The sequence below is a fragment of the Furipterus horrens genome, unplaced genomic scaffold, assembly GCF_987537825.1.
Source record: "Furipterus horrens unplaced genomic scaffold, mFurHor1.1.pri manual_scaffold_1, whole genome shotgun sequence".
Taxonomy (NCBI): Eukaryota; Metazoa; Chordata; class Mammalia; order Chiroptera; family Furipteridae; genus Furipterus; species Furipterus horrens.
The window spans coordinates 195,944,629-195,960,609 of NW_028327171.1; the positions used below are offsets into that span (position 1 = coordinate 195,944,629).

At 35.9% G+C, this 15,981-nt stretch overlaps 2 protein-coding genes across 9 annotated transcripts in view; one reads left to right on the forward strand and one right to left on the reverse strand.

Moving 5' to 3' along the window:
- CREB1 (cAMP responsive element binding protein 1) overlaps positions 1 to 2,606 on the forward strand; it is a 52,133-nt gene extending 49,527 nt beyond the window's left edge. For all 5 annotated transcript variants that reach the window (XM_090282931.1, XM_090282935.1, XM_090282934.1 and 2 more), the window contains one exon: positions 1,934 to 2,606. In XM_090282931.1, coding sequence (XP_090139057.1) covers positions 1,934 to 2,078 — 145 coding nt within the window. In that variant the 3' untranslated portion in view covers positions 2,079 to 2,606. The remainder of the gene's footprint in view (positions 1 to 1,933) is intronic.
- Positions 1 to 15,981, reverse strand: part of METTL21A (methyltransferase 21A, HSPA lysine) — a 56,970-nt gene that overhangs the window by 29,752 nt on the left and 11,237 nt on the right. For 2 of the 4 annotated variants that reach the window (XM_090282955.1, XM_090282951.1), the window contains exon 4: positions 15,307 to 15,623. In XM_090282955.1, the coding sequence (XP_090139081.1) occupies positions 15,307 to 15,623 (317 nt within the window). Of the gene's footprint in view, positions 1 to 14,984; positions 15,624 to 15,981 lie in introns of those variants that run through there. The other 2 variants (XM_090282961.1, XM_090282948.1) reach the window with 1 other exon arrangement.

The window sequence follows — 15,981 nt, forward strand, 5'->3', positions numbered from 1 at the left end:
TTGAATCGACATCTTGCGATGTCGCTGGAGTGTCCTCTCCAGTGAAGCTGAAGCTACAGAGCCTGGGCAGGGTGATATGGAGGGTCTGCTGTTGCCCATGCAGCAGACCCCCCTCTCTTCGCAGCTGAGGGATCCAAGGGAAAGACGGAGTCAATACAGCTTGGCTTCAGGTGCGCCGCAGGAGTTGCCGGTGTTGACTACAACGTCAAACCGCCTTAGGGACTCCGGCTCCGGATTTTCTGTCGGGGTTTACTCCCTTAGCCTTTCCCCTGAAGAGGTATGCCGCAAGGCAGCGGAGGTTTTTTGGAATCAGAGTTTTCCTTCTCTGACAGTTTAGTAGTGTTTAGTATATTAACATTACTGTGCAACAGATCTCCAGAACTTTTTCATCTTGTAAAACTTTAACTCTATAATAAACAACTTCCCTCATTCCACCACCCCACTCCCCATAGTCCTTGGCAATCACCGTTCTTTCTGTTTTTATGAGTTTGACTACTTTAGATACTTCATATAAGTGCAGTCATACAGTTTTTGTCTTTTGTGATTGCTTATTTTATGTAGCATAATGTCCTCAAGGTTCATCCATGTTGTAGTGCATGACAGGGTTTCCTTCTTTTTTAAGACTGTATAATATTCCATTGTTTACCTATATACCACATTTTAAAAATACATTATCTGTCCATGGATATTTGGGTTGTGTTCCTTCCACCTCTTGGCTATGGTGAATAGTATTGTTATGAACATAGGTCTGCAAATAATCTCTTTGATATCCTGCTCTAAATTCTTTTGGATATAGTCCCAAAAGTAGTATTGCAGAGTCATATGGTAATCCTGTTATTAATTTTTTGAGGACTTGACATAGTGTTTTCTATAATGGCTGTACCAACAGTACACAAGTTTTCAAATTTCTTTGCTTCCCCATCAACATATGTTATTTGCTGCTTTTGTTTTTTTATAGTAGCCATCCTAATGGCTGTGAGGTTATTCCTCACTGTGATTTTGACTTGTATTTCCCTAATGATTAGATTGATGTTGAACATCTTTTTATGTCCTTGTTGACCATATGTATATCTTCTTTGAAGCAATGTCTTTTCAAGTCCTTTGGCCTTTTTTAAATATCAATTTAATTTGTTGAGTTTTAGGAGTTCTTTGTATATTCTGGATATTAACTCCGAATCAGATACACGATTGTGAATATTTTCTCCCATTCCATAGGTTTCTCTTTCAGTCTGTTGATTCTGTCCTTTGATGAACAGAGGTTTTTAAGTTTGATATAGTCACATTTTCACATTTGCTTGCTTTTGCTTCTGTTGCCTGTGCTTTTGGAGGCATAGCCAAGAAATCATTGCCAAATCCAATGTCTTAAAGCTTTACCGCTATGTTTTTTTAAAGAAGTTGTATAGTTTTTGGTCTTGGCGTTTAGGTCTTTAATCCATTTTTATTCAAATTTTATATATGTTATAAGCTAAGGTCCAACTTTCTTCTTTTGCATGATGTTTTCTCAACATCATCTGTTGAAGAGACTTTGGTTAGGTTTTTCTAAATGCCTTGAAATGAGTTTGTGAGATACTTAAAGGATGTTTTTCACACTAAAATTTAACTTAATATTTTCTTAGTCACTGGTTTGATAGAATTTCAAGTTTTATAGGTATGATGCATTTTTTAAATTAATTTTTAAGTGATAGTTCAGCCCTTTTGTTGTCTGTGGGGTTTTTACGTTTGGGGTTTTTTGTTTGTTTTTTTAATGAAACTTTTACATTATATTAAAATTAAATGTTTAAGGCAATTTCCAACTCATTCTGTATTTTTTCAAGTGCTAGATTTATAATATATTAAAGTGATATGAGCTAACTCTAAGAAAGAAATGTATTCCAACCCAAAATAAGTGATACAGAAATGTTACATAACTTTTCCTGCCCTCTTTTGCTTATAGGGAAGCAGCCCGAGAATGTCGCAGAAAGAAGAAAGAATATGTGAAATGTTTAGAAAACAGAGTGGCAGTGCTTGAAAACCAAAACAAGACACTGATTGAGGAGCTAAAAGCACTTAAGGACCTTTACTGCCACAAATCAGATTAGTTTGGGATTTAAATTTCACCTGTTATGGTGGAAAAAGAATTGACTTGGCCACAACCAGAAAGACAAAATAAACATTTTATTTTCTAAATATTTTTTTTTCTATGCGCAAAACTGCCTGAAAGCAACTACAGAATTTCATTCATTTGTGCTTTTGCATTAAACTGTGAATGTTCCAACACCTGCCTCCACTTCTCCCCTCAAGAAATTTTCAGCGCCAGGAATCATGGAGAGACTTCTACATTTCATCCCCTACCCTCCTCAAGAAGTAATAATTGATTTACCTGTAAAATGATGGGGGAAATGAGGAAGAGAAATTTTTTTTTATAAAATATTCCAAGGTTTGTGCTGAGCGCATTGATTGCCTTAGGGACAGAACTGCCCCAGCCTCTTGGGCTGACGTAATGTATGGGCCGCATGCATAAAGTAAGTAAGGTGCAATGAAGAAGTGTGACTGCCAAATTGACGTGTGTTCACATTTTCATTGTTAATTGTGTAAAATTATTAAAAGACGTACCCTCTGAAAAAGAATTTTAGCATGGTGTTGAAGAAATTAAGAATGAATTTGGAGTGCTTTCTATGTACATTCTCTTCAATACTGAAAACTTGTCCTTGATTCTTAAAAACATTCTGTATTAACTACAGCTCTTCCCTAGGGCAGTTGTTGCTTCTTAAATCAGTTCTGTATGTGTTCAACATTTTTGAATACATTAAAAGAAGTAACCAACTGAATGAAAAAAAGCATGGTATTTTAATTTTAAATTAAACTGAAGTACATAAAGTACAAAGCTTGTTTTAGTTAGTTCTAAATTCTTAGTAAAAAGACGCTCTTTACTCAAATAAGCCCTGAGTTATATAACAAGGTTTTTAAATAAATGCTTTTGTCATCGCCTTCAGAAATATTTATATTGTCAATCATTTACTTAAAAAAATTTCTAATTAAATGGTTCCCGTTTGCACTTAACATTATACCAACAGGAAAGCCTTCAAGATGTTAAGTAAAGCAAAGTGATATATTTGTTTATAAAATGTTGTGTTGTAGAAAAATACTTATTTTAAATCTTCCCATATTAACACACTTTAATAGAGTATATCTCTACTGAATTTTTTAATGAAGTTGTAAGGTATAGCTCTAAAAAGTACACTATTTGATGTGACAAGGAAAGTGATTTTCTTCAGACATATTTGAATGACTGCTGTACTACAATATTTGGATTTTCATCCTTGGAAAAATTTGTTTTGTTTTCTTCTAAAAAGGATAATTATGCTTTAGGCTTCCAATATGCTGTATAGTCTGTCATTTTATAAAGGAGATACCTTTTTAACAGTCTGTGTTTGTATGTATCATACATTGTTTTTAGTACTACTTTTTATTATTAATTAATCATTTTATTCACTAAGCCTGATAAATCTAAGAATTATCCTTTAAAAGAAAAATAAGACTACAAGAAAAGTAAGACTAAGGCAGATTTTAAAAACTAGAATCTGACATAATGTTAGATTTAATTTCTCACTTGAGAAGATTATTTCTTTCAGAAGAGAGTCTAGAAAACTAATGTTTTATATTTAGTCATGGATATTTTTTAAAGTTGTTAATGTGTTAAAATATGCAGATGGATGTTAATTATTGGGTCCATTTTGAAAATAAGATTTTTTAATTAATATTTGTAAATGGTATATTTTTGTTTGTAACAAACCATTGTCTTTTTTCAAGGATGAACAGAGTTTATGAAGGAGCCTCATTCTAAGAATTGAGTGATGTAGTATATTTGGACAATACACCAGATTCTCAAGGCAGCTTTCAAACGACTGTAAAGTTTGATGTTTATCCTGCTGAGCTAATGGGGAAAGTTAGAGCATAAAAGTTATTTGTATACCAGCATAGATATATGTCATTTTCCAAAACTGGCTTAACAGAAACCAAACAAAATCAGAAATCTTAACTAGAATTCTTTCATAATGAGTCAAAATGTCCAAGTGAACATTTTGAATGCTATAAGCTTAATAAATGAATAATGCCTAGTATTTAGCACGTTGTAAACTAAAGTTAAACATTTTTCAAAAGTTGGGGCTTTCTAGGTAATTAGAAAGTTGGTGGTCCTCTTAGTCCCTGATAAATCGAGGCAATCACTTCCATATTAGCTGGTTGGATCTGTATGTTACAAAGACTGAGTCCTATGCACCTTGAGGGTAGTAACTGCACTGGTTTGAAGTCAGTTACTTAATGGTGAGGTAAGAAATGAATTCTGTTGCTAAATCTGTTTCAGACCCTTGGAGAGACTTGAAGATTTCAGTTTATACAGATAGAAATTAAGCATCTTTTGTGCAGACTTTTTTCCTTTTTTAAACAAGAATTGGGGGAAGTGTGTTTGTTTTTAAGCATGCAACTTTTAGAATTTTTATCATGAAAATAGCAGAATAAAAAAAATCTTAGAGCCAAGAACATACGTGGCCATGTTACCAGTAATAAATGTTTTTTTCTCTTCATATTGGCCAAAAGGGAATGAAATGTCATCATAGGGATCTGTACATATGCTACTGATTTGCCTAGAAAATAGTTTGGTATCACTTTGCAAAGATAGGGCCATGTGGCACTTTTATCTTTAGGACAGATTAACTAATGAAAATGAAGTGGGAGGGGTTTATTTTTGATATTACTCTTGTTAGTTTTCAAGCTTTGATAGTGTTTAACTGAAAAGTGGTTTAGAAAGGGCTAGATCCAATGTGTTCACATTATTAAAAACACTTGCTATCAGATGTAATTTTAAGTTTATTCTTTTTCAAACTCAAGTACCATATTGGCAACCATAATACTGTCATAGGTGCTCTGTTCATTTAGATATTCTTGGGGGGGAAATGGCATTTGTATAATATATGTGTACATATATATATATATATACATACAGTATATAATCTGAAGCTCTGAGAGCTCTTAAGTCAGGAATGCTGAGTATTATAGTATATTGAGGTCAGATGAAATTTTACATTTTTTGCGTGTTCTATTGCTTACCTTTTGATAGTTTCTTGGACTGCATTACTCCAGCACTCATAATTGATTTTTTGTCTTCTAATTTTTTTCCAAGTATTTTTTTTTTTATTGTTAGTTTTCTTGGCTTGATACTTTTAAGTATGTTACTAGTCACTTGAAAACTCCCCTCCATCCCCAAAGTATTTGGTTTTTATGCTTTGTCTCTGGCAGCTAAAACAGTGGTAAGAACATTTTAAAGATAGCTTCTAAAAGGTACCACTGATATTTCACAAATCATCGGGGGGCGGGGGTTGGTGTTTTCATCTGAGCAAGGATTTTTGTCAGAAAACGCGTTTGTATGGTGGGTCAGCAGCAGTGCTCGTATCGGAAAGCACAATGCCAGCCAGGAGGGCTGTCAGTCAGAAGCCATCTGGCTGCGGTTCATCTCTGTCTCTCAGGCCTACCCCTGCTATCATTTTGACCACTCGAGTGGCATATGGAATCATACAAAAGCTTAGGAAGAAACAGCAAGTATATTTAAGTCAAGATACTCTTACTTACTTGAGGTGGCTTCAATCTAGATTTCTTTTCATTTTTAATATGTTTTAAAATTCTGTGATTAGCTAGTCAGCATAAATTGTTCTCTATTTTGAAGATCAAAAAGGCTGCTTCATTTTGCAGGATTAAATAAAGCTTGTTATCTTAAAGTTAAGATTTTTGAATTAAAGGGTGTTTTAGAAACAATGGTTATATATACCTTTTCAGTTATTTTCAAGAAGCTTTATTTTATTGCCTTTGTAGCCCTGAAAACTGTTGGTGTGTTGTGTCCCATTGACTTAATACAACAGTTGTATATTTATTTGGATTATATTTACATTATATTCTTTATAAATGTTTGGTGTAACTTGCACTTTTAAAAATGACCCAGTTTGGGTATCAGCAACTTGAGAAATTCCCTCATCAATTAATTGTCATCTGACTTATGTGTTTCTCCTTTCTTCAAATAACTGGACAATTTTAAATGAAAATTTTCCATTAATTAAAATACTTTAGCACCTAAAGGCTAGTCTTATAGTTCTGAAAGAAAAATGTCAGGAAATTAGATTTGACTAGCCTAGTTAAATAGAAGATGGGTCCAAATCCTTATTACTTTTAATTATGGGTAAAGATGGGGGGGGGGAAGCAACTCAAGTGACTATTTCCAATTTTAAATACTCTTATTCTTACCCCAAAATACTGTGTGTAGGATGCCAAGATATCCATGGATTTGTCCCGTAATGGTAAAAGATTTTTCAAGGCAATTAATTACTGTCATAATGGAGACCACATGTATAATCAATCATTTGACTAAATTTATTCCACTTAAAATTGGCCTTGTTAACATCAGAGAAATGCTGCCTAAATGTGACTGATTTCAGATGAGGAGGGAGAAAGCGAAGTGTGCTGCCTGTAGGTAAGGAGTTGTGGGATACATCTGCTCACTCAGTGTACAAAGCACAACTAGAACTCATGAGTGGCTTACATGCATCTTGAATACTTTTAATGTTGATATGTTGACTTTTTTTAAGTTGACTGCATAGTCACTGTATGTACTAGGAACTGGTTTCCTTGACTTTCTAGATCAATGGCTAGAAGAGGCACTAATCCCTGAGGGGCTGAACATATCATGAAGCTGAGTCAGTATGGAAGAATTTCAAATAAATCAAACAGGGTGCTGAAGTTCCATCTGTCTCATAGGCTTATGATAAGTTCTTGCTGATTAGTGAATGTAGCTTAAGCCTTTGTATGTGTCCTCAGGGGGCAGACAAACTTTAAGGGGGACCAGAGAACGTCTGAATGGAAGGATTATATTTCAGGTGTTTTAGCTTGAAATTTATTTTTTAAAAAAATTAAAATAGAAAAAAAAAAGAACAAAGCCTGTGAAGCAAAAATGATATTATAAAACAGGCAGAGTTGTTTAGCACAGAGAGAAAATATTCACCTGCCTGCATTCTGGTACTGTGAGTGCAGGTCCTAGCTTGGTAAAACAATAACATTTTTAATTTTCACCAGCAAGGAAGAAAATGAACAATCTTCAGGAAATTTTTTTAAGGAGGGTCAAACAGTAGGAAATTCAAATTCTACCTACTTTATACAGGCATTATTTAATACTTGCCTGCATTTCTAAGCTTCTGTCTGAGAAGCATCTCAGAGATGTGAAAGTAAATCTGAGATAGTTGAAAAATTGGTAGGGAGGGAAGAAAATCCCTGCAGATAACGATCTTACATTAGTTGGCCAAGTGAAATGATCTAGCATTGTGTTTGGGAGGTTTTATTTTCTTATGTTATTAAAATTGAATTGGTAAATGCTTTATAGATGTATTTTTATCCAGGTGCCACTCCAATTTGTGTAATAAAATTATTTATATTAAAGGTGGGAAATAACTTGTCGACATTTTTCTGTGATCAGATTTGTTAGGGGTGGTAAGGAGAGTGCTAGTTAGCGGTTTTCCGTGTAAAGTTGTCTCTGACTCATTTGTCCACGTCAGTTGTCATCTCCACCCCAAAAGGAATTATTTCTAACCTAGATGTATCACTTGAAACTTTTTAGAAACAATCAGGGAAGTTTCTATAGAGAGAGGTGTTTGCTTTCTTGGTTTTCCCTAGACGATCAGGGTAACGAATACCTCCCCCCAAAATTATCACAGGGTATTGATTTTTGACTCTGATGTTGCTATTGGAGTTGAATACTAAATAGAGAACTATAATAAGGGAACTACATTTCTAATAAAACTTCCTACATTCTAGAAACATCCCTGTTTTAATTTTTTTACCTAAATCTTTTTGTGCTTTACCTGTGTAAAGAAAAAAATGTACTGAGTTATAAAACCTTTTATTAACACTATGTACATATTAGCTGCTTTGTGTTCAGAATGGTAGCATTGCTTTGTATATTAAAGTGATCCTTGTGAATTGTGAAATATTGTCATAAAATGCTTTTTTTTTTACTGTAATCTTTGTGGTAAAAACTGTCATAATGCCCTTTTACACACATTTATGTGCAGTCACATAAACATGCTTTTAAAAACTGTTAAGTCTCTTTTTTGGGGATGGGATCTCTATCTTGTTTTTTGCTAGTAGCATTAAGACATTTTCTTGTTACATTTATTGCTTTTATTAAGTGAGCAAAAGTTATGTTAGATTATATCACAGGCTTGTGTTGCACAGCAACAGAAAACTAAGGCAACAAGAACATATCTTCGGTTAATTTTACTGTCTTCCTAATTTTTAGCACAAGATTTCTTTGTTCAGTAAGATTTAACAGTGCCTGTTTGAAGATTCGGAGATGTTACTGCTCTGTTGAGAATATGATCAGCTATCTCTGATGTCATGAAGTGCATGTTTGCATTGGAAAACAATAAGAATAGATAACTTCTCAGGTCCCTTTATAATTCTGAAGTTTTGTGATCATATAAAAGGAGGGAATGTGGTTTATCTGCCCTTTGCTTAATAAGAATAAAAGACTCATACTATTGATTCATTTTCTAAAAATAGCAGTTGCATTTATTCTAAAGTACTTCTGTACACCTGTTACTGTATTAAGGGAATTACATGACTTACTTTCTTTTTTCTTCTACAAAGTGACCACATTATTATAGAAACAGGCATTTTTGAGAGCGAAGGGGTAATGTTAATAGGGACAAGGCATAAACCAGGGTTGCCCTGCCTGTCATTCAGGTGCTTGGATGGATCGCCAGTAAAAGCATAGGGTGCCTGTTCTCTTCATGCATGTCTTTGCCGTCGCTTGCTCATTTACAGTTTCAGTCCTGAGCTCCAGACTCCTTTGTCATCTGCACTGAGATTGTAAAACACAGGTCCGAAAAAAAAACTTGGTTTCTCCTCTACATCTGTTCTTCCTTTGGCTTTTTCCTATAGATGATGCCACTGTCCACTACAGCTTATGCCAAAAACTGAGAAAAGCCACACCTTCATCAATGTTGACCTTCATCTCATTGTGCATTTTAGGCACACTGTCCAAATTGGGACTTGGAATTCTAATGGCCTAACAACTGAAGAGGAAAGGTAAATTTCCAGGAGTTTGAACTATTTTCATTTTTTATTGAGGCGGCGTTCACATAATAAAATCCACCATTTTAAGTGAACAATTCAGTGGCATTTAGTGCATTCACAATATTCTACCATCACCTGTATCTAGTTCTAAAACATTTTTATCGCTCTAAAAACCCTGTACCTGCCTCTTCGTTTCCCCCTTCCTCCAGCCTCTGGCAACCCGCGGTCTTGCTTTGTTTCTATAGAATTTACCTATTCTGGATAACTCATATAAAGGGAATCATACCATATGTAACTTTACATTGGCTCCTTTCACTTAGCATGTTTTTGAGGTTCCTCCACATTACAGCATTTATCAATACTTCATTCTTGTTTGTGGCTGAATATTCCATTACATATATGCCACAGTTTATTCACCTGTTGATGGACATTTGGGTTATTTCCACCTTCTGCCTATTGTGAATAGTGCTGCTAGGAACATTCATGTACAAATATTTGGGTTCCATTCTTTTGGGTATAATATACTCAAATACCCATGAGTAGAATTGCTGGGTCATAATAGTAATTGTTTTAACTTTTTGAGGAACTGCTAAACCTTCTCAGTGGCTGTACCATTTTACATTCCCACCAGTGAAGAATGAGTTTGCTTTTTAATTTTTTAAATTATAACCATGCTCATGTGTGAAATATTGTGGTTTTGGTTTGCAATTTCTTAATGACTAATGTTTAGTATCTTTTCATGTTTTTATTGGCTATTTGTGTATCATTTGGAGAAATGTCTGTTCAAGTCCTTTGCTAATTTTTAATGATACTTTTTGTTGTTCAGTTTCATGAGTTCCATATATTCAGGATATTAGACCCTTCCCAGATAAAAATGGTTTGCAAATATTTTCTCCCATTAAGTTTTCTTTCTGCTTTCTTGATAATGTCATTTTAACTCAGTTTTTTAAGTGATATGTACATTTGGAAAAAACTAAACTACAAATGGACAAATGGTAAAAACTTTTTTGTGTATACTTTTAGAGTCAACCTACATACACGGTGGGGCAACCGTAGATTTATAGTTGTTTGTATGGAAAATAATACAATAATAAGTAGCAATGTAAGAGCAAACTACTGGGTGGAGGGGAGCAAAGGGAAAAAGAATTGGGACAACTGTAACAGCATAATAAAATATACTTTAAAAAAAGCAAACTTTCACAAACTCACAACTGTAAACCTACTTTTGCCCCACCCTGTAGATATGAAAGTGTAATGGAGATTCTCCTCCCCTCTCTTTTTACATAAATGTTGCTTTTATTTATTGACTGTGTCTTGGCAATAGTTCCATTTCAGTATATGTATGTACATACATCTGTCTATTAACAGGTATGTAGTATGCCACTGTATAAATATAAACATAACCTCTCTTGTGGACATTCAGGTTGCTTAAAACCTTTGACTGTTACAGATATACACAAGTTAGTAGAGATACCTACAAGCTAGTAAGTCCAGAATAGATACCGAGAAGTGGAAATCAAGTATGGCTTTCTTCATACTTGGAGGTTGTTTCCTAAATGTTACTAAGAATCTGCTAACTTAATAAAAATATCATATTGGTTAGTATTTTTTTATGTCAGACTTCACAATATGTAAGTTCTTTTTGTCTTTTTGAGAAGAAAAATTAGAAGTAGCAGAACACAGGTTATAAAGTAGGTAGGCCTTCCTGTTTTTTGTTATACTGTTTCCCTTTTATCTCCCTCAGAAACAGTGGTTCTCATCAAGAAAACTTAACTTTTCAGTATGCTGTCTTTTCTAGTATTAAGTTTTAACCCTTCCCAGGTTGTAGAAAGAAAAGCTAACAAAATTTAACAGTGGAAAGAAACTTCGGAGCTAACAAATCCTCGATTTTTTTTTTTTTTAAGAGCTTTAGTATTATTTTTAAAAAGATTTTTATTTAGTTATTTTTAGAGAGAGGGGAAGGGAGAGTGAAAGCCAGGGAGGGAAACATCAATATGTGGTTGCCTCTCACGTGCCCCCAACTGGGGACCTGGCCTGCAACCCAGACATGTGCCCTGACTGGGAACTGAACCGGTGACCCTTTGGTCTGCAGACAGACACTCAATCCACTGAGCCACGCCAGCCAGGGCCAAATCCTCAATTTTTAGTGACATCAAAAAAATGAGGACTACCCTGATTTCATGAAATTCATGTCAGTGCTAAGAGAACCCAAATCTCCAATTTCCCAGAGCAGGGCTCTCTGTATTCACTGCCAGGTCTCACCTCATTCTTGTGAAAGAACTTGCAAATGCTACTTCTGTCTAGGGAGAGATTCTGCAGAGCAATAGAATAATGACTGTTTCTCTGACACTAAAATAAATCACATGTCTCTTTCACAAACTGATGTCAGGCTCTATATCTAGGATCTCTTACAATACTGGAATATTAAAAGAGTGATTTTTGCCCTGGCCAGATGGCTCAGTTGACTGGAGTGTCATCCCACACACCAGAAAGGTGGCGGGTTCCATCCCCGGTCAGGGCAAATAGCTAGGTTGCGGGTTCAGTCCCCCATCAGGGCATGTACAGGAGGCAACTGATTGATGTTTCTTTTTCTGCCTCTCTGAAATCAATAAACGTATCCTCGGGTGAGGATTTTTTTGAAAGTGATTTTTAAAAATACTTAAATCCCTGACTGGTGTGGCTTATTTGGTAGGAGCGTCATCTCATATACAAGAAAGTTCGTGGGTTCGATTCCCAGTCAGCACATATCCAGGTTGCAGGTTTGACCCCCAGTTGGGGAGAGTATGAAAAAGCAACCCATCAATGTTTCTCTCTCTCATTGATATCTGATGTCTGTCTGTCTGTCTCTCTCCCTTCCTCCCTCTACAAGCAATGAAAAAAAAAAAATGTCCTCAGGTGAAGATAAATAAATAAATGTACTTCAAAACTTTTATTTTCTTGACTTAAAAATTGACAGGAGCCCTGGCTGGTGTGGCTCAGTGGATTGAGTGCCAACCTATGAACCAAAGGATCGCTGGTTTGATTCCCAGTCAGGGCACATGCCTGGGTTGCGGACCAGGTCCCCAGTTGGGGGCGCGTGAGTGGCAACCACACATTGATGTTTCTCTCCCTCTCTTCCCCTCCTCCTAAAAATAAATAAAATCTCTTTTAAAAATTGACAGGAAATACCATTACCTTTCAAACATCATAAATGAAAGCCTGATAATTTGATAACCCTGATAATGTACTTATTATCCCTTACCTTGGTCAAGGAAAAATAATGCACAGAAATTAGACAATAAGGTAACTCATCTGTAAAGGAATCTGTATTTTTCATGAGTAAATGTTTCTTGAACTCCCTTTATGAAGAGGGCACCATGTTAACACTTGAAATATAAAATATGAGGTACAGTCCTTGTCTCCTAGGGGCATTAATTGTATTTGGTAAAATAAAACATTCCAGACAATGTTGTTATTCTGCCCTGAATTTTCAACCCAGTATTCAGTTGATTTAGATAAAGTATTTTGATGTATTAGAATCCTGATCCCTTTGTACAAAAGAATAAATGTTCTGCTAGAAACTTTGAAGAAGGCACCAGGACTTCAGATAGTTCATGAACTAAAGTAAGACACCCCTAAGAGGTAATCAATGTAGAAAACGATAGCAGCATGCTTTATAATGGTAGTTCTCTGAACCTGATGTCTACACACATTGTAACATAGCACCTTGGCAGCAATATTTAATTTCTATTGGGAAAGATGTTACTGATACCCACTTGATAACTGTGTAACAGTTCAAGGAAGTAGCAATGTGAGAATCCAGGCTTAGTACAGTCAGTTTGAACTAAGTTTCTATCCTTAACTTGAGGACACAACAGCCACACTTAAAAGGCACATTTATGGGATACATTAATCCCTTTAACATAAGTGAAAAAGGTCCCAACTTTGTTGATTGATACTTATGGTGTACACTGGCCTACTCTCCAGATAGATTCCCAGCCTTCCCCCACACGCCTTCTGAACCACTCACTTCCCCAGCCTCTGGAAATGGTGACTGCTGGCCCAGTCTCTCTCCAGATAGCATCTTCAAGGTTATGCCCCTGGGATCCAATGACTAAGCTACACAAGGATATTATCAAGTCCCACCGTTTGCCTTAATATGGCCCAACTGCAGGGCCATCCCATGTCTGAATTCATTGAGGACTTCCTGTCTGTATCACAGAACAAATTTTCCCTCCTTACTAGTCCTCCTTTTACTCCTTCAGACACGCGGATGTTGAAAGCAGTCCCATTTAAACTTTCTGCACTCCAGCCTCCCTCTCAGAGTCTTTCCCTGGGGAACCCGACCTGTGACAACACTGTAAACCCAAAGCAAAAAAAAAAAAAAAAAAAAAACTTGATTTTCGCTTAGACAACCAAACTTCCTACTAAATTTTTTTTGCCTTTATTTTCTGCTAGTGGGGTAAGAAAAAATAATGCCTTCAACTTGTTCTGGCAACAGTATTCTTAGTTAATGTTTTATGAAAACGTAAGACAACCTAATCATTGCTCGCGTGGTAGAGCATCCAGGCATCTTGGAATCTCCACCCCCGCCCCCCCCCCCCCCCAACTCAAATCATTTTAATAACTATTTCCAAAGTTAGGGATTTTAAACTAAACTAATTCATATAATTTCTAATACTTAAATGTGATTGGCCTTTAATTCATGTTGATGACATCACAGAGCTTTTATTGTTTTAAAAGACCTTCCTTGTTCATGTACAGTACTGGCATTTTATGGATTTTCAAGCCATGGCTATTTCTATTTGTGCATTTATCAGAATTGTGTTAAACTGGTGCCTCACAGAATGCTCAGAACTTTTAATTCGCCTTTATTAAAATAAATAAGATAATTGTAGAAAATAATGTAGAAGGTATTTTCATACCGAAGATATTCAAAGGTTAAGAGGAAGCAGGAGGTCTTATTTCTGATGTTTTACAAAGGAAATCTAATATCAAATGCCATATGAGATTATAATATTCTTGTGGTCTAAATTTTAAGCTGTTTAAGCTTTTACATTGTAAAACAAAGCAGGGGTGGGGGCTGTGTTGTTGTGTATGACTTCATAAAGTCTATCAGGGATAATCATGAAACAATGTAGCAACCATTTAACCCAAAGATCAATATCCTCTAAATGGAATGTATCTGTCGCTCAGCAAATATTTGGTTTGATATACTAGATACTGAGGAGGCTACCCTGAAAGGGGCAGAAGCAGTCCTGGTCCTCAAGAAGCTTGTGTCTTCTGGGGAATCTGGATACTGAACAAGCAATTACAAGTACAATAAGGAAGGAATTTGGGGAGCTAACCTTTTGTGGAGGGGTGATATTTAAAACTTTGTCATTGTCATCCTGTGCATTATAAGAAGGCAGGGAAAGCCTAAGAAAAAAATGCAAAAACATTTGAGAAAAGGGAAAGGTGAAGGGAAAAACTATAGCTTTTGATTTGAAGATGAAAACCTATTCACAGCACATGGAAGTGCAAGATTTTATATGCTTTCAAAAGTAACTAAAACTTTATTTTTACTTATTCCTTTGTTTATATACCTAAATCTGAAATTAAGCCGGAAAGCATGATATGAGACCTTAGAAAACCCACATTCCAATCTCAAACAATGAAAAGTATTTAAGTCCTAAATGGGTAGACCAAAGATTTCAAGAGCGTTAACAGCTCAGGGAATGTATATTAAACCTCTCTTTTTATATTCAGAAAGTTAAGAAAATGGGTTAAACATACATCTCAGAAAATGTGTTTTAAATGATTTGCATGATTCAGCCTCTCTAAAACAAAACAAGCTCACTGCTTTGAAGACGCCTTTATACCAGCCCTTCCCCATTTCACCAGGAGCAGCAGCATGGGTTCCAGAAACAACGTGAACCAAAACCACACACTTCCCTTTAATGTTCATTGAGTTTCTGAGTGAGTAACATAGGACTAAAAAGTCACAACAATGGGACGAAGTTTGTTGCTGCTTTGTTTTTAAACTGAACATTTGCGCTTTGTCCCTTGAGAACCTTTGGTTAGACTTGTACATTTCATTAAATATGGTTAGATCCCCAGGGTAAGACCTTAATTGCCACTTTTAAAGACAAGATTCCTCTAAATTATAGGAAACTATAAGCCCTCCCTCTGGTTACTCTTCTGTGCTTTGTAAATATGTACATCTTTTTCAGGATCATAGTGAACTTTACTTACAGTAAATTGCCTCTCCAGCATCGCTAAGAAGTTGTTATCCCGTTCATAACGAATCCGGCAAGCTAAAAGAATCACGGAGTGGTTGCTACAGAGATGTTCCAAAGTTCGAAGAAGGTCTGCAAATGTTTCTTCTAAATATATGATATCAGCTCCAAGTATCAGGTCAAATTCTCCAGGTGAAAAACTCCCCAAATTCTGTCCCCAAGTCAGCTCCTTAACAACAGCTTTGGGCTGGATATGGAGAGGTAAGTTGGCTTGAACGTTTGACTTCAGAAACTCTAGTGCTACTTTTCGATCTGTGATTGTCACACGAGCACCTAGAATGTGGGGCAGAGAGAAAGGAATGGGCACATCAGTAAAACTAATAGGTAGTGGGGTCAAGTCCAACGGCAGGTGTCTAAAGATTCCACCTGATATGTAGATCACACCCTTCATGGATGGTTGCAACAGATTAGAACAATGACCAGTAGCTCTTTCTGCCCTGCCTACTAGTAACAGCGAACCTTATAAAATGAAGGGTGACAACAAACTGAGGCTTCTCAACGCATCAGGCAGAGCTGGCCCACCCTCTGAAGGTGTCCACCACTGCATTTCATTCATTAGGTCACAATCTTCAAGTCACCAGGCTTCAGGGTGGAATGAGATCCAAGAATGAACAATCTGGGAGCAAATACT